Source organism: Lagenorhynchus albirostris, chromosome 19 (assembly GCF_949774975.1).
Source record: "Lagenorhynchus albirostris chromosome 19, mLagAlb1.1, whole genome shotgun sequence".
In the NCBI taxonomy this organism is placed as follows: Eukaryota; Metazoa; Chordata; class Mammalia; order Artiodactyla; family Delphinidae; genus Lagenorhynchus; species Lagenorhynchus albirostris.
The window spans coordinates 18,787,332-18,810,632 of NC_083113.1; the positions used below are offsets into that span (position 1 = coordinate 18,787,332).

Genomic DNA, 23,301 nt, shown 5'->3' on the forward strand with positions numbered 1-23,301 from the left:
CTGTGAGGATGGAGGAGGGTTCAGTGCCACCAGAGTGCCCACCATGGACTAGGTCTGATGTACCCGTGTCCCTGTTCAGTCCAGGGACAGCTCTGGTGCCCCACAGGGTGAATAAAGGGAGAAGCCACAGGAGACATTCCAGGGAGCCCTGCCCTGGCCCTCCCGCTTCTCTGGAAAAGGATTCCCAGAATAGAGTCAGGGGAGGTAGGCATGGGCCCCAAGGTATCTTGTGTACCCTGGGGCCCTGCAGAGGGCGGGCTCATCACTCCACCCTCGCCCCACGTTCAACCCCCTGCAGTCCCCTGCCCACCACGCCCAGCAGGGGGGCCAGGGCGCTGGCCAGGAAGCTGGCTGCGCTTCTGGGTGGGCCTCTCCGTAAGAAAGAAGGACACGGAGGCAGGGTAGAAACGACTATGTATTCCCTGGTTACACAGCGGGGCTGTGGCGGTCATCAGCGTGTCCGGCGGGTCAGCAGACCAGCAGGGCCTCGTCGTCACTGGCCTCCAACGTTGGGGAGCAGGGTGGCGGGGGGCTCCTGCAGACACCCAGTGGCTCTGGTGGGTGGGGGCCTAGGGTGCTGCCGGCAGTGGGGGCCGGGGGGTGAGGGCCCTGGGCCGAGCAGGACGCCCGAGGCATGTCCACAGGGGCTGGGTTGTCCACCAGAGGGTCCCTGCCGGCCTTCCTGTCCTTGTGCACTGGCCTGGCCTCTGGGTCCCGCAGGCCCGAGGAGGGCGGCACAGAAGGCCCCACCTCCGGTGCGTGGCTAGGGGCGCCGGGGGGCCCCTCCCCGGCTGCCCCTGGGCTGCCTGTGTCTGTTAGGGGTGCCGGGGGGTCTAGGCCAGCCCCCGGTGCCGGCTGGAGGAGCCCATCGCCCAGCACCGTCTGTGAGGTGCGCGCAGCCGTCAGCAGCGGGATCTGTCCGCGCGGTGCCCGCGGTCGGTGAAAGAGCCGGTTCCAGAGGCGGCCGAGGCGGCGGCGGGAGGGCCCGCGGCGGGAGGCGTGCCGGCGCATCTGCCGCCGCATGGCCGTGCGAAGGTTCTGTAGCACCGAGGCCTGGAGGGTGGGGCGGCGGCTGAGGGGGCAGAGGTCAGAACGACCCCCGAGGACCCGGAGACCAACTTGTCCCCTCCCCAGCCATGGCCTTCTATGTCACCCTGTCCAGGCCTCATCTCCCGCCTCCCTCGACCCCTGGACCAGCCTGGCCGCACGCTTTCCGACCTGGTCCCTCGGCCTCCCTGTCTTGGGTGTTTTCCGAGGTCTGGCCGGTGGGGTCTCACGCCCTCTGGCTCACCTGTGACGCACTGTAGACGGGAAAGTCCTCCACAGGTGGAATGAGGCCCTGTGCAATGAGCTGCCCATAGGACGGGGGTGCCTCTCGCCGCACAAACTCAGCCTCCAGGCGTGTCATCTGGGTCTCAAAGGCCCTGAAAGCAAGGGCAGAAGGGCAGCATGGCGGGGCTGTGGGGACCTCCCACTTCCCGCCTCCCACGGGGGCTTTGCAGCAGGACGCGGGACCCCGTCCTTCCATCCGGACATCCCGAGGTGCCCAGACCCGAGAAGCCCCGTGTGGATGAGCCCCAGCTCACAAGCCCACAGCTGTATGAACAGTGAGCCCAGGGCCTCGCTCCAGAGACAGGAGGAAAGCGAGGCCCTGGCCCCGCCGCCCACCTGTACTCCTGCGTGCGCAGGGAGTAGAGCTTGAAGGCGCAGCCCAGGGCAATGACGAGTAGCAGGCCGCAGACCAGGCTGCCGATGAGCGCGGCGGTGATGACCTTGCGGGGCACGGCCGCCAGGCAGCCGTGCTCGTCGCTGCCGTCCTGGCAGTCCTCCTGGCCGTCACAGCGCCACGTCTCGAAGATGCACAGGTTGGTGCCACAGTGGAAGGTGCCCGGCTGGCAGGAGAAGCAGTTCTTCTCGTCAGCGCCACCGGGGCAGCTTTTCTGATTGTTGCAGCGGTCGGCCGGCGTGTAACAGAGGCCGCTGCCACCCTCACAGGGGTACTGGTCGGGGGGGCAGGCGGGGCAGCCCTGCTCGTCCCGGCCGCTGGCGCAGTGCCACCAGCCGTCGCAGCGCTGCGGCTCCGAGAAGCAGCCCTGCTCGCCCGCGTCGTCCACGTCGCCCTCGCGGCTGCTCCCGCACGGCTGCTCCCACGGAAGGCAATAGCCCTTCACCTGGTAGGTGGCGTTGAAGCCGTGGCCGGCGCTGCGGGCACGGGCGTGGTAGGCCACGGTGAGGCGGCCCTGGGCGGCCTCGAGGCTCACGGGCCGGTGGTTGCTGCGGTAGGAGAGCGTCTGCAGCAGGCGGTCCCCACGCTCGCCCAGGCCCTCGTATACCTGCACGTAGTCGTCATAGCCCAGCCGCAGTTCCAGCTGCAGCAGCACGCGCCGTGGGTCCTGTGTGTCCACCAGCCACGTGCAGTGAAGGTCCGAGGGCCCACGGGCCGCGCCGAACAGGTCTGGGGAGGCGAAGGAGCCATAAAAGCTGCCCAGGCGCCGGCCGCAGGCCAGGTCGGGGCAGCCAGCCTCGTCGGAGCCATCGCCGCAGTCCTGAGTGCCGTCGCAGCGCCGCTCGGCGGGCAGGCAGCGTGTGGAGCGCGCCCCGCTGCAGGGGAAGGTGCCCCCGGGGCACAGGCTGCCCGGCGGCTCGGAGGCAGGCGCCGAGCAATTGCCCTCGTCAGAGCCGTCGCCGCACTCATCCACGGTGTTGCACTGCCACGGGCCCGGCAAGCACTTGCCGTTGTCACAGCGGAACTCGTCAGCCTGGCAGGATGCCTGGCCCAGCTTCCCTGTGGGGTGAAGTGAGTAGTAGACACAGTCAGGGGCAAGCAGAGCTGCCCTCCAGCCTGGGGCCAGCAGCCGGCGTGTGGTGCCCCATCCCAGCGGGGCCTCTGCAGGGTCCAGGGAGAGGCAGGATCCCAGGAGAAGGGCCCTGGACTCTCCATGGCCAACTGAGGGGCAGAGACCCTCCAAATGCCAGGGCAGGCCCAGGTCCTGACCTGAGCTGGGGGTAAGGGCTGAGCTCCCCACTCTGGCCAAGTCTATGAAGTGGGGTCAGTGACCTCGAGGGGCTCCAAGCCACCCTGAGGCAGCACCATGACCAGTCTCCGTCCCAACACTGGGCTCCAGCTGACAGGCCTGCTGGGGGAGACCCTGCAGGGAGTGGGTCGATGGAGGGTGCCGCCCTGGCCCCCAGGAGCCCACGTGCACACACTGAGGCGCCCCGCCCGCCCTACCACCGGCATCACCTCGGATGTATGAGAGACGGAAGCCCTGGGCCTGGCCGGAACTGGAGGCGTCCGAGTGGAAGAAGATCCAAACATGGTCCCGGGCAGAGATGAAGGCGGGTGGGATGGCGGAGCCGCAGAGCCGGAAGGCCTCCTGGCGGGGCGAAGCCGCTGGGCCCAGCATGAGCCAGTCCAGGGAGCACTGGTGGGACTCCTCCACGTCAAAGTTGCGGAAGCTGCGGGGGGCAAAGAGGGCCGCCGACATGGGTGGGTGGCCAGGGGCCAGCAGGGAACGGTCATGCCTGAGCTCACGGCAAGGACGGCCAGCCCCACTGTCCCTCCTCTCCTCCACTCCCGGCTGCTCAGTGGGCCCTCCAGGGGTCTGAAGGTGGCTCCATGAAGAATCAGGACAGTGTGGACAGCCTGGGTCACGTCAGCCCCAGTGCAGCCTCTCCACCCTCGGTCAGCACACACACACACACGGCACCCCAACCCAAGGCCAGAGTGGAGGGGGAGGCAGGAGCCCCATCGTAGGCAATTCCCTCCACTTACACTCTCCCCTGAAGGACAAGGCCAAGGGTTCAGATCCGCACCATGCTGGCTCTGCTGGGACAGACCCTGCACAATCCCAGGCTTGTGCACCGAGGGGACCCGTGCGCACCGGGCTGGCCTAGGCTGGGGCTGGGGCACAGCTCAGCACCTGGGGAGAAACACTGGCCCTGGACCCCCTGGCCCAGGCTCTGGGATAAACAGCGCCATGGAGTTCTCTAGAGGGGGCCAGGAAGGGTCGAGTCTTTGAAGAGACTCCCAGAGGCCACAGGGAAACGGGCACAGACCCTGACGGTGCCCATCACATCCCTGTGCCTTGGAGCGACTGGGGGCTTCTGGGCTTTGCATTTAGGAGAGTGACTCCCCGTGATCTCCCCAGTCCAGGGGTCCAGCCTCAGTTCCACCATCTGATCACCTCACCCCGTTTCCCTCTGCATGTCCCCGCAGCTCAAGCGCCTGGGCTCCTGCCTGGTCCCCGTTCCTGCCGAGACCACCCCAAGGCCCCTGGGGAAAACGTGCTCTGGGCTCAGTGCCAGCCTGGCCTCAAGCCACCCCTGCAGGACAGACAGGACACCTCTGCCACCTCACAGACAGCTGGGCCATGCCCACCAGTCCCAGGGCTCCCCTCCCTGACAGGCCTGAGGTGACGGACAGCCCCGCAAGCCCATGAGAGAGGCTCAGGGCAGGACGAGGCCCAGGTCTGGGCGGCCAGCAACAGAGGCCCACACTCACGTGCTCACATGCACCCACATGCACACAACTCATACCTGTGCACGTGTAGACTCACACACATACTTGCACACATACACATCTGCTCCCTTGTGCCCACACACGTGCTCACACATGCACACACACCTGTCCTTTATGCCTGCTCAGATGGGGCTCACGCACATAAACAAGCACACGTGAGTGCTCACATGTGTGCACACACATCTGGTCACTGGCTTGCCACATGCCCTCACATGCACACCATCACACTCACATTCAGTGTGTGTAGGCCCACATCGGTTCCCTCTGACACCCCCGGGGCCCCCATACCTGATGGTGATCATGTCCCCACGGTCACCCTGGATGTACCAGCTGCAGTTGGTGCCCGGTGGGTAGTTGAGGGGCCAGGCTGGGCTGTAGATGACACCGCGTCGTTCCGTGTGCTGCTCCAGTTTCCCGCTGCAGGCGGCTGTCAGGAGAGGAGGCTGAGAGGTGCTAGCCTCACCTTTGGGTGGGAGGGGGTAGTGAGGGAGGGGGACACTTGAGCCCCCCATGGCTTGACCACAGGCCTTCCCCGGGGTGGGCTCAAGTCCAGCCAAGGTGATCACGGCCAAGAGGAAGGCCACAACTTGAGACTTCACGGAAGTGGTGTGTATGGCGTGGGCCAAGGAGGGCCCACCTTGTGCCCCAGAGCCTAGGTCTTATCCCTTATCCCCAGCAGGGCTGGGAGCGAGCCCACCAACTCCCCTTGGTGCCTCTGGAGAATCTTGCAGCCCTAGGCAGAGGCAGACCCACTATGGTTCCCTGCCTGTTCCCCTCCTCCCGCCCCGGGGCTGACTAAATACAGGCCTCAGCCCGGGAGGGAAGGGGCTGTGCTCACCCAACACATATTCACTGAAGACCTAATATATGGCAAGCACAAGCGGTAGGCATGCTCGTAAGACAGGCAAAAGCCTGGCTCTGTGGAGCTCACAGGCTGGGGAAGGAGCAGACTCTGCAGATACCCTGGGTAGAGTGAAGATTATAAAACAGGCCTGAAAGGAGGACCCGATGTCCCAAGGTGGCTGGAAGTGCAGGCTGGGTCTGATGGTACCTTGTGTGGCATCTGGGTTCTATCCTGAGCATAAGTGGGAAGCCACCAGGGGTGGATGTTGTAACCAGATGAGGAAACCGAGGCTCAGAGAGGGTAAGTGAGCTGCCCATGGCCACACAGCAGGTAAGTCAGGGCCCACGCTGGTCCTCTAACGGGCTTGGCCTCTCACTGCCAGCCTTGAGCCGACGCACTGATGAAGTGTCTACCGTACAGTGTCAGGGACGAGCTCAGGGCATCATGCCAGCCAGCACGGGTGACGAGTGCCTCTGTGCCCAGCCTCACCGGCCTCACTTTACCCACATCATTACACATGCCCTCTGCTTCCCAGCTGAGCCCACCCAGCCTAAAGGTGGCAAACCCTGCCCCGGTGTGCCCTGGCCTTCCCAGGACCAGGAAGGCCCTGCGCTTGGCTGCCCCCAGCCCTCACAGCCCCTCGGTCATACTTCTTCATCTGATCTTCCCGACAGCCGGCAGCACAGGTGGGGCCCGTTATACAGATGGAGAAACTGAGGCTGGGGGAGACAAATGATGACGCTTTTCCCGAGCCCAGCAATACCACCTCCTCTCTTCCACTGCCTGGCCCCTTCCACCGTTGCCCTGGAAGTAGGGTCTCTCTGCTAGCTCTCAACAAGACTCTGAAACCCCAAAGGGCTCAGGTACAGGAGGGAGAGTGAAAGCCCTCCAGACGCCTCCCACAGTCTTAGGAGGGTACGCGCTGAGGTCCGGGTGATCCAACACTGTGACTAGCAGGGAGTTAGCCCCCGGCCATGGCTCACAGGAGCATCAGGGGACTAGAAGAGAAACACCCGCCCTGACCCAAAGCGAGGCTGACCACGCTCAGGTCACCATCAGAGCGACGGTCGTGGGTCGGCGAGGTACCAGCCAGGGTTCTCCGCTGGGCACTCAGCGTGGCCTGGGAGGCCAGCCTCCCTGAGCCGCAGATTTCTCACAGCCCAGGAGGGTAAGGACTAAACAAACGGAGGGGCGGCCAGGGGCCGGAGCAACATGTTCCGTCTGACGGGTGAGGCCGCCGGCTTTATGGGCCTCACAGAGACGCTGGGTGCTGACCTGGGGACACCCTGGGAGGCGTGAGGTTATGAAACCCAGAAGAGGCTTCTCCTCCTACAGGGTGCTGGGCGGGAGGCTCCCAGGCAGGGCTGGGAGCACATCTTCCCCCCACACGGAGTCTCTAAAGCAGAGGTTACACCTGGAGTTGGAGGCTTCACCAGCCAGTGTGGGAGTCACCCCCTGTCCCCTCCGCCCCCAGGACAAGGCCTGAGGCAAAGCAATACCTACCCTGGCCCAGACGCTTCCCCTGTGGGATGCAGCACTCACGGAGGCCGGGTTTCCCACACTGGCCAGGGAAAGCCAGGCCCGCAAGGACCTGTGTCTGGCCCTTCTTTCATGAGTAGGGAGGCCTGTGTCTCCAACCACCAGCCTAGTCAGGAGCAGATGACTGGACAGCTGCCAGCCCAGCTCTGCCCCTCAGCAAAGCCCCTGACAACACATTCCCCAAACAGCCTCACCCCTGAGTGCGCCCTGGCTGCCCCAGAAATTCCCACGTCGGGGGCAGCCGTGTCACTCAGTCACTGTTTATTCTTCTCCAAAGGGGGCCACAGAGACCATGATTTCTGCAGCCGTCGGCCTGGCCCATGCAAAGTGACCACGGTGCAGGAGGGAGGCCAGAGTCCGTGCAGGGCCCCAGACTGGACGCTGCCTGGCCATGGGCCTGGAGGGCATCATCCGCTCAGACCACCGGCCCCAGGCTTTCTAGTTTCTAGTTTCTAGAATGCGGGGCAGGCCTCCCCCGCATTCCACCACCACCCCAGGACCCAAGCACAGGCAGGGTAGAGCCTCGTGAATCCATTCCGGGGGTCCACACTGCCAGATACACCGTTGCACCCTAGGCCCCAGCTTGTCCATCGGTGAAATGGAGTCAGTGGGTGCTGCTTGTCTCAGGGTGGCTGGGAGATCTGGGGAAGCGGCAGTCTCTAGGCAGACATGCACGCGCTGGGTTGAGGAGGGGGGATGCCCAGGGGAGGTGAGGGTAGTGATGGGATGTGTGATGATGGGTGGGCAGCAAGGGGAGCTGGGAGATACCGATGCAGGGTGGAGGGTCTTGGGGGGTGTTAGGGGCAGTCAGAGAGGTCTGTCTGAGCTTAACTGGAGGTTACCTGTGTTCACTCGGGCAGAAGACTGCTCGGCCCTCGGGTCAAGGTGGCCTGCTCAAGGGGGCAAGGGATGACTGAGCACTTTTAGACCAGTGCCCTTCTTTCCTGGTCCACAGAGACGTCAAATACTCCTCAGAGGGTACAAGCAAGGCCTGAGGACGCGCAGCGTACAGATCTGGTTTCCAGAGGCCGTCGTTACTCCAGACACCCTGCTGGTGTAACCAATGACAGGGAGCTGGGAGCCCCACCAAAGCACTTGGGCGCAGCTGCCAGGTGAGGGGAGAACAGCCTGAAGACCCTGCCCAGGCTCACCACCCCACCGGGTCACAGTGGCCACAAGGCGGAGCCCAGAGGCTGGGGTGCGGGAGGTGGGTGGCCCGACCCAGTTAGTGCCTGACAACCTGGGACAGGACGGGGTCTGAGAGGCAGAAACCTGTGAGGTTCCCGGGCAGCCCGGCTGGGCCCTGCGGGGGGTCTGAGCCCAGCGAGGGCTGGGAAGGGGCAGGCCAGACAGTGATGATCTGGCCTCCTCACATGAGGAATCGCAGGGAAACCCTGAAAACTGCAGCGGCATGAAGCTTTGGGTGGAGGGAGGCACCTCTGGCAGCACAAACTGGTCTCCACTTCCCTCAGCAATGCTAGAGGGTCAGCGATGGGCTCCAGGACAGTCCCAGCCCCAGATCACTACCTGGGGCCGCACAGGACACCGGGGGGTGCCATGCACAGGCAACCTGGACCCTGCTGGCGGCCACACATGAGGGTGGACCCGGATGGCTGTCTTTCCCGGCTCTAGGAGTAGACCTTGTCCCTGGAGCATTTCTTTTCTAAACGTCTAGCCACATGCCCACCCGCTACACCAGCAGGAGGGCCGGCCTGGGTTCACATTTGTAAGACCTGACGCCCTCACGTGCCCTTTCCCCATGCCCACTCTCTACCATAGCCACAGACACCTGACCCAGGTGAGGCCAGTCAGTCTTCTCCTGGAAGTTGGGGTGGAGAGACTGGGTGGTCAGCTGTGGGGGCCAGGACGCCAGGCAGGGCCGAGGCTGGCTCGGTGCTGAGCGAGGCAGGGCCCTGGGCCAGCAGAGTCAGCAGAGGAGACCAGGCTGCCGGAAGCAGGAGCTGGTGGGCAGGGAGAAGGGGGCCGAGGGTGCGTCTCAGAGATGGGCCCCATGAGAGCGGCTTCTGTGGACCCTGAGCCTCCCCCTCCCAGGGACCGCAGCCAGCAGAGAGCCCTCTCCCTGAGCCGGCCTCCATGGGTTTCTGCTGCAAGCCGGGCCCTGAGCAGAACTAGAAATCCCGGGTACCTCCCGCCCCACGATGCAGCTCAGCACACAGCGAACAAGTCCGCGGCCCCCCAGACTCCAGCTCCCAAGGCCCTTCAGATGTCTCACAGGGGCACCAAGGGCCACAGGGGCCTGGGCCTATGCATTCACCACCCCCTGGCAGCCCCCTCAGCAAAGGACAAATGCTCCTGATGGCCTCGGCCTCCCTGCCACTCCTGGCGGCCTTTGCTGTGCTCAGCACGAGGCCCCAGCACAAAGACGGCCAGTGGACGGACGGACCCACGCGGACAGGCAGGAGGCAGCCGCGGACTTCTAACTGTGTTTTCTTAGACTCCATGTGTCTATCTGGCATCCACTAACCACAGGGCCAAACTCTCAGCCAAAGTGTTTACCTCTCTCCTGCAAACCAGTTTGCCTGAAACTGGTCTTCCCTGGGCAGACTGGCTGATCCGAGGCTGAGTCTCCTCACTGCCTTCTTATCTAACTCACACACCAAGCCAGTATTTCATCCCAGGGTTAGGTACCAGGCACCGAGAGACCACCCCCATAGCCCAGAGCCCTCGGGAATTATTCAAATTAGCCAGTCCTAAGCTGCTTCCCCTGCCCTGCCCTGCCTTTCCCACTGAAACGCCAATCAAGCCTCTGGCCTAGGCCTTCCCCTCACTCCTATGTCTGCCTTGGCCAAACCTGGTATTTCCCCTGTGACCCTATGTGGCATGGCATGTGCCCTCCTCACAAGACACATAAGCACTAAATCCCTCCATCAATGGCTTTGGTCTCTCGGTGTTGTCACTCAGCCATATCTTTACCAGCTAAATCCCAGGTATAATTTTAAAGCAGGCAGGCATCTCATGGCGCCCCATGGCCCTCTGGGAACCCTACAGGAAGCACAATCCGTCAATCGTGTGGGCTGCGACAGTTTCCTAGCGGTATTAGGCCACCATGTGCCAATGCTGTGCTGAGCACCTTACCTCATTTGCCCATTTAACCCTAATAAGCAGGCTTTGGGGTAGGGCCTGTTATTGCACCCATTTTACAGAACAGGAAACTGAGACTCAGAGAGGTGTAAGTTTGCCCAATGCCAAACAGCTCCTTTGTGATGCAGAAAAGATTCCCAAGGATTGAGGTAGAAAAAGGCCAGGTGACCTCAGGGGTGGAGCCAGGATCCTGAAGGCTGGTACTCAGAGGTCACTAAGCCAGGAGGGCAGGGAGGAAGGGAGGAAGGGGAGAAGGAGAAGCATCTTACTCACCTAAGGCAGGAACGGCGCTGCTGAGGCGCCCGGTGAGAACAATGTTCACTGCGGGAGACACAGAGAGAGTTCAATGGATTGGGGGAGGGGGGTGGCTCTTGGGTCTCAAGCACCTGGGGCACAGGTCAACACAGCCCAAAATCCAGGCTGGTTCTCTTCATCTCGCAGGGTAAGGCCCAGAGTCCTGCCACAGTGACTTGTGCTCCCACCCCAGTCCTGCTGGGATGGGCAGAAGCGAGAACCTCGGGGATCTCAGCACCCACCTGAACACCCACAGCGGAAGAGAGCAGGGTGCAAGCCTGACTGCACCAGACAGCTCCTGCCACTCGCCACACTTGGGAATTCTAAGTTACTTGGGAGGGGGGTGTGTTTCTGTTTCCTCTCAGGCTTGGGAACCATGGGCCTGGACCATCCTTCAGAGAGAGGCCCTTGCTCAACCTGGGCAGGGGCCCTGCTTGTCAAGGGCGCTCCTACCACCCTGTAGGGCTTCCTCCCTCTGAGGGGCCTCTCCAGCCAGGGAGGGAGGGAAACAGTTCTGATTACACCCATTTTACAGGCACTCACAGCTTACAGGGTTCAAGGTCCTCCTCACTGTGCCATGCTGACCTTGAGAAGAGAGGCAAAGAATTTGCCTGCCACCTACCCCTTCAAGTACCCACCACCATGGGATGTGCCCTTTGCTTTCATCTACTGCTTTCCCGCAGGGGTGATGGGAACGGAAGATATGGGCAAACTCAACTTCCAGGGGTTCAGGGTGCCTCCTTCCCCAACATCAAGGATGCCAAGGGAAGCAGAGAGCATCTCTGCAGGGGTCAGCCCCCATCTGGTGAGGAAGCAGGGCCAGCTGCCGCCTAGCAGGACACCCAGGCTCTGCTGGGCAGAGCCTATGCCCCATCTGGGCAGGGAGGGCCTTGGGAAGGCCGGAGGGTCCGCCCCTTGCCTTGCTCCCCGGGGAAGCCCAGCACCCAGCAGCACGTGACCACTGACAGATTGGAGAGTGGGCACTCTGGGGGCCGTGGCCTTTACTGAGACCCGCTCACACAGCTAAGGCAGGGGCCTTCCCCCAGCTCCTGGGTTCTTGGGGGTAGAGGAGGGTGCAACCTAAAATGAACAGGCTTCTTTTTTACTGTCATTTCACTGGCTTCAGCCAACCTATTGGGGTTACAGAGCCTTCACTAATGACACCATAGGGTGTCCCCTAATGACCCGGGACTTAGATAATGGCCTCCCTCCTTCATCATGGTAAATAAAGGAGCCATGTGGCTTGAGGATTTAACTCCTTCCTTCCCCTCTCCCCCACACAAGGCCCTGGAAAGGTGGACAGAAAAACTCTGGTAGGGCTGGAGGGGTGGCAGGCCTGGATGGGTCCCTCGACCCTCCCCAGACACACCACCTGGGCTGATGAGGCCTGCCCCGCTGGGTCTGTGAAGCCACAAAGGGAAAACAGGAGTCATTCTAGCAGCTGCCTCCTGCCCGGCATCCTGATCCCGGCTCCGGCTAGCTCCCGCCCCCAACCCACTCTGGGCAGGAAATAGTTCCTCGTTGAGGGGGCCACCGGCCCCGGCCCGGCTGGCTTCGCCTTTGTCCGCAGCTCCGGAGGCCCCCGACCCCCCGTCGCCACCAGGCTAAGCACGGGCAGCCCAGGCAGAAAGCCACTGGCTGCCAACCCCAGGCGCCTGCACAGCGGGCCGCCCTGCGCACCGCTCACCCGGGCTCCCGGACGCTCTTCCGAGCCGGGCGGGAGACGGGGCTCCGCGGCCGGAGGCGCCCTCCCAGGCCTACGACCCCAGCAGGCCGGGGTCCTGGGAGCCGCAGTCTCCGCGGCCTCCGGCGGGAGCTCTCGCAGTGCCCGCTCTGGGAACTCCAGCCGCGACCGGGGAAGAGGGGCGCCGCGGGTGCGACCAGGGAGAGGTGTGGAGCTACAGAGGCAGGGGACAAACCCCGGCGTGCCCGCGCGGCCCACTCACCCAGGCAGACGACGGCGAGCTGCGCCCGGGCGCCCGGCGCCGCATCCGGCCCCGCGGCTGCCCGCTTCTCCATGCCGGGGCCGGGCGGCCGCCCGTGGACGCCGCCTCCTGCCCCGCGCCTGCGGCTCCGGCTCGGGCTCGGGCTCGGGCTCCCGCGGCGGCTGCGGCCCGGGTGCGGGCGGCGGCTCCGGCGGCGACTTTGTGAGGTGGCGGTGCAGGCCCGCAGCGCGTGCGGGGCCACATCGGCCGCGGCGTCACGGGCCCCGCGGGGGCTCAGCGGCGGCCGCCAGGGAGGACCCCTGCCCGCCGCTGCCCCTGCGCCCCGGGAGCCGCGCCGCGGCCGGCCTGTGCCCGGGGGCCCCCGGCGTGCCCATGCCCCGCGCCGCGCAGCCCGCCCGGCCCTGGCGCCCCCTGGCCGCCCCGCGCTGCTCCCAGCCCGCCCGGCCGGTGCCGCCGGTGGAGCGTCAGCGGGTCTGTGGGTCCTGCCGCCCGGCCCCTCGCCCGCCTGAGCCCGGAGGCCGCGCCGCGCCAGCCACGTGACGCGCCCGCCGAGCCGCAGTGGCGCTGGCAGGACGGTTGCTGGCTGCCGGGGCGGGCCGGGGGTTGCGCGCCCCGCCTCGGGTGCTGGACAGCTCCGCGCAGGCGGCCCCCGGCCAGTGCGTGCCCTCCGGCCCCCCGAGCCTGGCTCTCCAAGCCGCCCTCCTCGCCGCCCAAGATTCGATCCCTCCCGGAGCCGGCTGTGATGGGAGGGGAGGGAAGGGATAATGGGTAGAGGGTGGCAGAGAAAGGGGCTAGCGGGGCTGATGAGGGGCTGAGGGAAGGACGGCGCGTGGTGGCGCAGGACTAAGGCCTGTCTTCCGCGTGAGGTTCTTGCCACTCCGACCTGCCCCCCTCATTTGCTACAACCCAAGTAGCCCTGCCACATGCCTGAGATGAATCGCTCTGCGCAGAGCGAGGCCTGTGAGGGACATTGGTGACCACTCTAAGAGGCCCTGAGCCCACCCAGTCATCCCGACAAGGGCTGGGAAATGGAGAGGAGGCCTGTTTTCCAGGCTTGGGGCCCCGTCTGGGAGAGTTCTGGGCCCAGTAGAAGCAGAAACCGGGGAAACGGTTTGAGGAGGCCATATAGGATTAAGCAGGACCAACCCTCCTTCCGAGACTGATGTGAAACCAGAGGTCCCCAAAGGTTCCCTCCCTGGCGTGGGAGGCTTGCCATAGCCTGTCCCACCTGCCCTGATGGAGGCTCAGGACCCCTCTCCCCCTTGATTTCCTCTGTTTAGGAAAGAAGGTAGAGAGACACTGATGTTATATTAGTGAACACTGTAGACAGAGTAACTCAACTAACTCATTTTCACTGTGCAGGCCAACTGGATTTTAATTTTTTTTTAATTTGGGGGAAAAAAAACTACTTTTAGGTTTTTTCTCTTTCCTTGTTCTCTCTCTTCCAATTCTTCTGGTGATTTTTCCAAAGCAGACTTCTTCTTGGGAGATGTATTAAAGGGTTTAAAAATCAAATAATGGGATAAATGACTCATTTATGGTAAAGGGCATTAGCCTGCTGTAATTTGGTTTCAGAATTTCCTCAGGCTGCTGACTGCCTTGCAATGGGCGTTTATGCTCAGCAAAAATGTTCAGCAGACGTTGGGACACTGACGGTGAAGGTCTGCAGTTTTGTTTCCATTTGAAGATGCTTCCTACTTCAGTGTATGTTTTGCAAGCTCTATAAGGAATCCAGGGTTGAGGCCAATGCCCTGGGAGTCCTAGTGGAGCCTGCAGCAAAAAGAAAAATGTGATCCCCTATATACATTTACCAAACTATCATATATCAAATATCTTGAACCAAGTGGGAAAACATGGCTATACATAAAACTCCAAGTTGCCCAATCTGCTCACACCCTGCTGTCAACCCTTATAATCCCACACAGCAGGGGTATGGCAGCTCAGGAGCCTCAGGCCGGTTGGAAACAACTCTTCCCACTGCACAGTAGAGCAGGATCATAAAACAACAACCGAACTTTATTTAAACTTTTGCAAATTTGTTCAGCATGAATTTTTTTTGCATTTAGATGTTTTAAAATATGATTTATCTTGATTACTGGGGTGTTTTTTTGGCACAAACTTAGTCCCCCTGCCCATATTGAGACCTTAGCTATCTGATACCCCTTTCCGGTTTTGTCTCACAGTGGTCTAGCGCCCTCTAGAGGCTGCCGCCCCAGGCAGGGGCCTCTCTAGAGGTCCCCAGTGTAACCCTGGCTCAGTCCTCTCCCCCAACACTTCTCACTACTTCTGGAGCAGTTCCTGGAAGCCTAATCTCTGCGGTAGGACCCGACACACTGGCTGCAGTCACTGGGTCCCCCTCAACTTCTTAACAAACATTCTACCTTGGCTTGCTTGTATCCAGGAGGTTTGTGTCCCTCACAACCCAAAATCTTCCAGCTACTGGAGAATTTAGTACTGGAGAGAGGGTGATGCAAGTAACAGACCCTGAGAACATGCAGACTGGTGGGGGCAGACAAGGGAGCAGTGGGGCAGAGGGATCCAGGCGGGGAATCAAGGTCCTCCTGGCAGGAAGCTGGCCTTCCCAGTTAGGAGGAAGCAAAGCTGCTGTCCCTCACACGTGTCTCATGAGATTCAGACTGTGGGCCACTGAGGCCCTCAGCAATCTTCTCCAGGAGTGAGGAGAAGAGGGCAAGCAGAGAGGAGAAGGAAGGGGCATGGAGGTGTCCCACATAAATCCCCGTCTGGAAGAACCCACTCACCAAAATGCAGGCACAACTCAAGCCGGCTCTTACCCAGCTGGTTGCTGGACACTATGTAGAGGATGCCAAGTTGGATGGTAATTATCTTTCTTTTTTTTTTTTTTCTATTTTGGCCATGCTGCACGGTTTGCAGGATGTCAGTTCCCTGACCAGGGATTGAACCTGGGCCACAGCAATGAAAGCGCCGAATCCTAACCACTAGACCACCATGGAATTCCTGGTAATTGTCTTTCTTGATCTCAAATAGTTAATTTCTTTGAGGATCAAAGGCCAAATATGGCTTTGGCAAGCCAAGCTGGAACAAGGGCTTATGACCACCTGTCCAGGTTTACTGCAAGTGACTTCCAGGCGGGCAAAGTCTTCATTGTCCAGACACCTCCCACTCTGCCATCTGCACCTTCCCTATTGTGCCCAGTTCAGTTCTGGCTGCATCATTTACTGAGTCAATAATTTCTACTCTAATCCCCCGAGGCCAATCCATCACTAAGTCCTGATAGCTCGTCCCCACAATGTATCTCGAATCTACCCACTTCTCTCTACCACCAGGCCACCTCCCTGGTCCCAGTCACCATCTCCTCTCTCTTGGGCCTCCTACGTGGTCCCCTGCCTCCCAATCAACAGCTCACTTTTTCTTTTTTTTTTTTTGTGGTACGCGGGCCTCTCACTGTCGTGGCCTCTCCCGCTGCGGAGCACAGCCTCCGGACGCGCAGGCTCAGCGGCCATGGCTCACGGGCCCAGCCGCTCCGCGGCATGTGGGATATTCCCGGACCGGGGCACGAACCCATGTCCCCTGCATCGGCAGGCGGACTCTCAACCACTGCTCCACCAGGGAAGCCCAGCTCACATTTTAACATGCAAAGTGGACCATGCTCCTTGCAGAAAATGCTCCAGGACGGACTTCAAAGTTTTTAACCTGAGCTTTGTGATCCTGTGGGACTAGCCCTGCCTACCACCTCTCCAAGCCTCCTCTCCACCCAACTCATCCTGGCCTCAGAACGTTTCCACCCTTCCCAGAGCTAATTTCTACTCTTCTTTCTTGACCAGGAGAACAGTCAAGAAGCAGAGCCAGAGAGCATTTGGAGAGATGTTCTAAGCCTTGTGAGCAGCCCCTCCAGTGTGTGGACGTTCTGACTGACCCCACGTGTCCAGGGCCCCCTTGGAGAGAAGCACTCCAAGCACCTGAGGCCAGCCACTCACTCGAGCCAGTGGTGGAGGGATTGTTCTGTATTCATTTAAGATAAGTCTCTCCCTTCCCTGGTGGCGCAGTGGTTAAGAATCCTCCTGCCAATGCAGGGGACATGGGTTCATTCCCTGGTCCGGGAGGATCCCACACGCTGCAGAACAAGTAAGCCCGTGCACCACAACTACTGAGCCCGCGCTCTAGAGTCCATGCGCCACAACTACTGAGCCTGCGCTCTGGAGCCCGCAAGCCACAACTACTGAGTGCGCGTGCCACAACTACTGAAGCCCGTGTGCCTAGAGCCCGTGCTCCGCAACAAGAGAAGCCACCAAAATGAGAAGCCGGCGCACCACAACGAAGAGTAGCGCCCACTTGCCGCAACTAGAGAAAGCCTGCACGCAGCAACGAAGACCCAGTGCAACCAAAACTAAATAAACACATTTCTTAAAGGTTTAAAAGATAAGTCTCTCCTTGGGCAGAAACCATCCTCGGACACTTTATAAGATCCCTCTGGGACCCCGCAGAGGAGCCTCACAGGACAGGGGCTATTTTGCTCTATGGCTATTTTGCTCTCATATACATTAAAATCTGTGTTTCTCAAATGATGTTTTAAAATGTGAGCCATTTAAGTAGAAACTAACATGAAAGCCTGCAACTGGGATTTCTGAACGGCAGTTAATGTTGTACAACTTTGAAATAAGATGATGGAAGGACAGGAGAGGAAGCAAGAAAAGAATAGCTTTAGAGAAAGGGAGTTAAGGTTTATTTGCATTAAAAATACTAGAAATATCAAAATCACAATGAGATACCACTTTACATCTATTAAGAGAGCTATTACAAAAAGAAAGAAAGAAAATAACAAGTGTTGGCGAGAATGTGGAGAAGTTAGAACCCTAGTGCGTTGCTGATGGGAATGTAAAATGGTGCAGCTGCTGTGGGAAACAGCTTGGCAGTTCCTCAAAAGGTTAAATATAGAGCTACCATATGATCTAGCTAGTCCACTTCTGGGTATATACCCAAAAGAATTGAAAGCAGGAACTCCAGGAGGTGTTTGTACACTCGTGTTCATGGCAGCATTATTCACAGTAACCAATAGGTAGAAACAACATAAGTGCCCATTAATAAATGAATGGATAAACAAAATGTGATAGAGATAGATAGATACAGATATAGATATAATGGAATATTATTCAGCCTTAAACAGGAAGGATGTTCTGATACAGGCTTCAACATGGATGAACCTTGAGAACATTATGCTAAGTGAAACAAGCCAGTCACAAAAGGACAAATACTGTGTGATTCCCTTGTATAAGGGACCTAGAGTCGTGAAATTTATAGAGACAGAAAGTAGGAAGGTGGTTGCTGGGGGCTGGAGGGGGGAATGAATGGGGAGTCATTGATTAACAGGTACGGAGTTTCAGTTGGGAAAATGAAAGAGCTCTGGAGAAGGATGGTGGTGACGGTTACACACAATGTGAATGTACTTAATGTCACTGAACTACACACTTAAAAATGGTTAAAATGGTAAATTGTGTGTAATGTGTATTTTACCACAATTAAAAAATACTAAAAATAAACTGGCAAAGTTCGGGGTTGTGACACCATTTCCACTGGGCTCTGTGGGGTGAGTGGGCCAGCCTGAGTTGCTGTTTTGGATTTAGTGTGGCTCAATACTGGAACCTCCCAGAACCTTGGTCTGCCAGGGGTGATGGGGGAAGAGCAGGCCTCAGAGCTGAGCACCTCCTCCACCCTGTGCAATGCCCAGGCATCCCAGCCACAGCCCAGTGATGGGCCACATCTGCAGGCACTTCTGGTGATGGGCTCAGCACGGCGAAGTGCATCTAGCCATAGACACTCTCCAAGCCATTGCTGGTTCTTCCAACTTTAAGAGAATAATAGAATAATAGCAGTAAAATCATTTCACCTTCAGTACTGAGCAGTAATTTTCAAATTATAGGCCTGGAACAGTGATAGTAAGTATGAAGTATGTCATAAAAGCACCATTCCAAAAAGAAAAAAAAGATTCTACTGCAATAAAAAGGTTAGTGCCAGGTCACCCCCTTACTTTACATAACCCTCTCCACTGTAATTTTGAACAAGGAGTGTGGTTCCAATTTTCAATCAGAAAGCTCCCCTCAGCCTTGCTGAACCACTCAGAAGTGCCCTGAAACAATAATCATCTGTATATTGATTTGGGGGAGAATCAATCCAATTCAGTCCACCTCACTAAATTGTTAATGGAGCAAAGTACATCAGAACCCCGAGGTGGGTTAACAGATACTGTTTGTTCTTTAACTGTGCTGCTGCCAGAGAAATAAAGGTGACAGGTTGAGAGCCTGAGTCCAGAGGCACGTGTGCAGATCTCGGAAACCCAAGGCAGGAAGGGTAGACTAGAAAAGCCATGGAGACAAGCCCTCACATCCCGAAGTGTCTCCTTCGTGGTCAAGGTCAAGAGAGTGGAGGCCAAGCTCACTTCCAGCACACGGGGGAGATGAAATCAGCCCACTGAGGGACTCCGGGTGGCTCCTAGGGAAGCCACACGTCCCTGTTAGAGCTCCTAGGACTCCTGGGGGACACATGGGGAGCCTAGTGCAGTCCTGCTCACTCGCCAGGGCTCAGAGGACCCCTCCTCTACCATGCTGGACAGTGAGCCTTTATTATGGACTTAATGGTTGTATTTAAGTCAACTCATTTTACTTAAGTATTACTGCTTCATTTTCCTTAAGTATTTACTTGAGCTATCTCTATATAACTACAAGCATGACCCAAACAAAACATTGCACATTTTGTTGCCTGCACCCCTGTCTTCTCTGTCTCTGTCTCTCTGTCTCTGTCTTTCTGTCTATTAATCTCCACCAAGGAGAGTGAGGAAGAAGGCTAGCACATTCATGACACACTAGCTTCAAAGCAAAGATTTTCTCCCCAATCAGATGAGAAACACTGGAGAAGAACTGAAGGGAGGGCAGCATCCTGGCTTTGTGGTTCAATAGTATTTATGGCAGGATGTGACAGTCGTGATCCAGATCATCCCAGTCCCCTAGAAGTCATCCCCCACGTCCCGTACCCCACGTCACGCAAGCAGGAAGATGGGCACGATTAAGCACAGAGGCTTTGGAGTCAACCTGCGGAGGATTCAACCTGCATCCCCACGCGCTCCCCACGGGAGCAGGTTTAACTTCTATGAACCTTGGTTTCCTTGTCTATAAATAGGACCACAACAGTACCTACTTCACTAGATCACGGTAATAACTCAAAGCACTAATACCCGCAAGGCACTTATAACAGTGCCTGGCACAGAGTAAGCGTTCAGTAAATATTAGCCATTATCCAACTGCACCCCCTTCAGAAAAACTCCTATTCAGTCTTCAGAACCCAGGCCAGCTATACTCTGTCTGCCCTCCCAGAGGAAGATAAAACTCCCTCCCACCTCACTGCTTCTTCTGTACTTCAAACAGCGTTCTGGGGCTGAACACATCATCCTCTTGTCTTATTTACAGTCTTATTTCCATGGCTGTCTGTGTCTTTAAGCTGTCAGCTCCTCCCTAGAGATGTTAAGCTACCTTTTACATCCTCATCATCCAGGGCGGCTCTGCTCACACCTACCTAGTAGGTAATTAGCGGGTGTTTACTGACTTGAGTTGAAGCAGGTGGTATCATGGCTCAGGCTGCCTACAGAAATACTGTTCTTTTATCGTGTCTCCAATCTCTCATTCCATAAGTCCCAACCTGTAGGAAAGGAGTCTATCCAGCATCCCTTGGAATCAGTCATCACCTCCAGAGAATCTTGCCCCAACCCATTATCCATCCCTAACCCAGCCTGAGTTTGGTACACATACCTTCTCTTCAATTTTATACTTTTACTACATAGTATATACCCAGGACCAATGTATCACATTGTTTTACTTAAGTGGTTACATATTGCTGTATCCTCTGACAACTTGCTTTTCATCCAGTGTTATGTTTACAAGCTTTATCCACATTGATATGCTTAGACCTAGTTTATTCAACTGGGAGCCAAGGGCTGTCTGATCTTGAAGCCCTAGGAATTGGCGTCAAGCAGGAGCCATTCCTAGATATTCCTATAGTGTGTGCTACAACTTGCCATGGGCTTCTGAATTGCAAGGTTTTGGTGTGAACAGAAATTTTCAATTCACTTGGGCAAATACCTAGGAGTGGGATTGCTGATTGTATTGTAAATATATTTAACGTATGATTAATGTATGGTTAATGTATGATTAATGTATGGTTAATGTATGCATAAGAAACCACCAAAGCTCACTCAAGAAGAAATAAATAGTACTATATCTATTTTTTAAATTGAATTTGTAATGGAGACCTTCCAACAAAGAAAGCTTCATGCCCACATGGTTTCATTGGTGAATTCTATCAGACAATTAAGAAAAAAATCATATCAATTCTACACAACCTTTTCAAGAAAATAAAACAGGAGGGAAACTTCCCAAGTCACTGTATGAGGTCAGATTTATGCTGATACCAAAAACAGAAAAAGAATTTACAAGAAAAGAAAACCATGGACCGATATGCAACACGAACATAGATGCAAAATTCCTCAACAAAATATTAGCAAATTTAATCCAGCAATATATTAAAAGGATACTAAATGGAGTTTATCCCAGGAATACAAGGCTGGTTCAACACTGGAAAATCAGCGTGTGTAATTTGTCAACAATCCATAGATCTGTACACCACAAAGAGTAAATTTTACTGTATAAAATTATTTAGAGGGCTTCCCTGGTGGCGCAGTGGTTGGGAGTCCGCCTGCCGATACAGGGGACGCGGGTTCGTGCCCCAGTCCGGGAAGATCCCACATGCCGCGGAGTGGCTGGGCCCGTGAGCCATGGCTGCTGAGCCTGCGCGTCCGGAGCCTGTGCTCCACAACGGGAGAGGCCACAGCGGTGAGAGGCCTGCGTACCGCCAAAAAAAAAAAAAAAAAAATTATGTAGAAATCACCCAGAAAGTCAGGGGAATCCAAGATGAAATGCACACTGTGACAAATAAATTTGTTTACAAATGGATGGTTTAACCACACTGAAACTGGTGAAGAAAAAAGGAGCTAAGACAGTGTATATTGACTAGATACTGTAAGACTAAAGAAAAAAAGAACTGTACATAAACTGTGCTCTGGTTGGCAGATTTGTTTCTCAAACAGATACAAGCTCTGAATTCTGAAACCATTTTACATGTCTGGTAGAGTTGAACAAATAAGTAAATGTATTGGAGATAATGACAGAGACAGGTTTTTCACTGACTGAGAATGAAGTTACCGAAAAAGCAAGGGGGGGATGCAAGAAAGAACACTGTGGTGCTGGACTGCAGTTAGAAATATCAGTATGAACTCATGTGTTAAAGTATCAATATGTACCCAGACAGACAGAAAATAGATATGTATATATGCATGTTTAGAATTCCCTAGTTCTGTCTGCTGAGAGGGCCTAGAAGCAGTGACACCTCAGTAGCAATGAGCTCACCCAGCACCCAGAACTTGGTTTCTAAATACTCTTCTCTAATACAAGGAACCAGGGGTCCCTGGGGAAGACTGTCCAGGGCTGGGACTGAGAATACACAGATGAGCTGGCAGAGCCAGAAAATAACAAAGACAAAAAAAAAGAAAAGTACTGCATGGTGTCCTCCCCAAAACCCATAATCTCAGTCCATTTATGAAAAAAATTTAGACAAATCTAAATTGAGGGACATTCCACAAAATACCTGGCCAGTACCTACTGGAAGAAACTAATGAGACAGGAAGACTACATGCCATGTGAGATCCAGGTTGGATCCTGGAACCAAAAATGGACCTTAGTGCAAAACTAGGGAAATCTGAATATAGTCTGCAGTTTAGTTAACAGTGTTGCACCTATATTAATTTCTTTGTTTTGATAAACACACCAAATTATGTAATATGTTAATATTGGGGATCTGACGAAGGACTCTCTGTACTATTTTTGCAACTCTTCTGTAAGTCTAAAATTATTTCAAAATAAAATGTCTTTTTTAAACCACAAATGGAAACCACCACACATATTGGAACAGCTAAAATAAGAACATTGGCACTACCAAGTGCTGGTAACGTGGTAGAACTTGAACTTGAGTTCTCATCCATTGCTGATGGGTATGCAAAATGGCATAAGCATTATGGGAAAGAGTGCAGTTTCTGATCTGGTCATAGGTAAGTGAAACATACACTTACCTTTGACCCAGCAATCCCACACATAGGTATTTACCCTAGAAAAGTGAAAACTTATGTTCACACGAATCTTTATTTGAATATTTATAGCCACTTTATTCATAATGGCCCCAAACTGGAAATAACCCAAATCTCCTTCAACAAGGTAAGCAAACTGGTCCATCCAGACAATGGAATATCACTCAGCAGAAAACCAGGAACAAACTACTGTTACATACAGCAACATGGACCAAAGAAACCAGACTCAAAAGGCTACATACAGTATGATTCCAGTTATATGACTCTCTAACAGGCAAAATTCTAGGAGTGGACAGTAGATCAGTGGTTTCCAGATGCTGGGATTTGTGGAGGGGTTAACTACAGGGTATATTTTTGGGGTGGTGAGACTTCTTCATCATGATTGTGGTGGTAGTTACACGACTTTATGCATTTGTCAAAATTCAACACTATACACCAAAAATATGTAAATTAGGGCCTTCCCTGGTGGCGCAGTGGTTGAGAGTCCGCCTGCCGATGCAGGGGACACGGGTTCGTGCCCCAGTTCGGGAAGATCCCACATGCCGCGGAGCGGCTGGGCCCTTGAGCCACGGCCGCTGAGCCTGCGCATCCAGAGCCTGTGCTCCGCAACGGGAGAGGCCACAGCAGTGAGAGGCCCGCGTAACGCAAAAAAATATATATATATATATGTAAATTATTGTTTAGTTATATGCAAATTATTATTTAATTAAACATTAAAGTTTAGTTTAGGCTAGTATATACAAAGTCAGAGCCCTCTTGATGTCTCATTCCAGTCTCCTCCCCAACTTTTCAGAGGTAAACACTGAAATGAATTTCCTATCTACCCTTCTGACCCCTAAAAAAAAGGTTTTTTACATACCTATATGTGTGTGTACCATGGAAAATATACCAC

The 23,301-nt window shown here is 56.2% G+C and overlaps 1 protein-coding gene across 4 annotated transcripts; it reads right to left on the reverse strand.

Annotated features, from left to right (window-relative positions):
• Positions 1–402: 402 nt before the first annotated feature.
• On the reverse strand, positions 403–12,361 carry LRP3 (LDL receptor related protein 3). Of its 4 annotated transcripts, none has more exons than XM_060131093.1 (7): positions 12,248–12,361; positions 10,281–10,328; positions 4,811–4,949; positions 3,245–3,459; positions 1,669–2,785; positions 1,292–1,424; positions 403–1,053 (listed from the first exon to the last, which is right to left on the reverse strand). In XM_060131093.1, the coding sequence occupies exons 1-7, from the start codon at positions 12,318–12,320 to the stop codon at positions 469–471; spliced, it is 2,310 nt and encodes a 769-aa protein (XP_059987076.1). In that variant the 5' UTR covers positions 12,321–12,361; the 3' UTR covers positions 403–468. The 4 variants fall into 4 exon arrangements, with proteins under 4 accessions (XP_059987076.1, XP_059987075.1, XP_059987078.1 ...); XM_060131092.1 differs by having other exon boundaries at positions 4,811–4,985; XM_060131095.1 differs by lacking the exon at positions 12,248–12,361 and adding an exon at positions 8,680–8,866.
• Positions 12,362–23,301: the final 10,940 nt, after the last annotated feature.

Coding starts and splice junctions, on each gene's coding strand:
- LRP3 (XM_060131092.1), bottom strand. CDS start 12,320: ATGGAGAAGCGGGCAGCCGCGGGGCCGGATGCGGCGCCGGGCGCCCGG. Junction 4,986..10,280: donor CAGCGCCGTTCCTGCCTTAG/GTGAGTAAGATG, acceptor TCCCACCCAAAG/GTGAGGCTAGCACCTCTCAG. Junction 1,054..1,291: donor CCGTCTACAGTGCGTCACAG/GTGAGCCAGAGG, acceptor CCCACCCTCCAG/GCCTCGGTGCTACAGAACCT.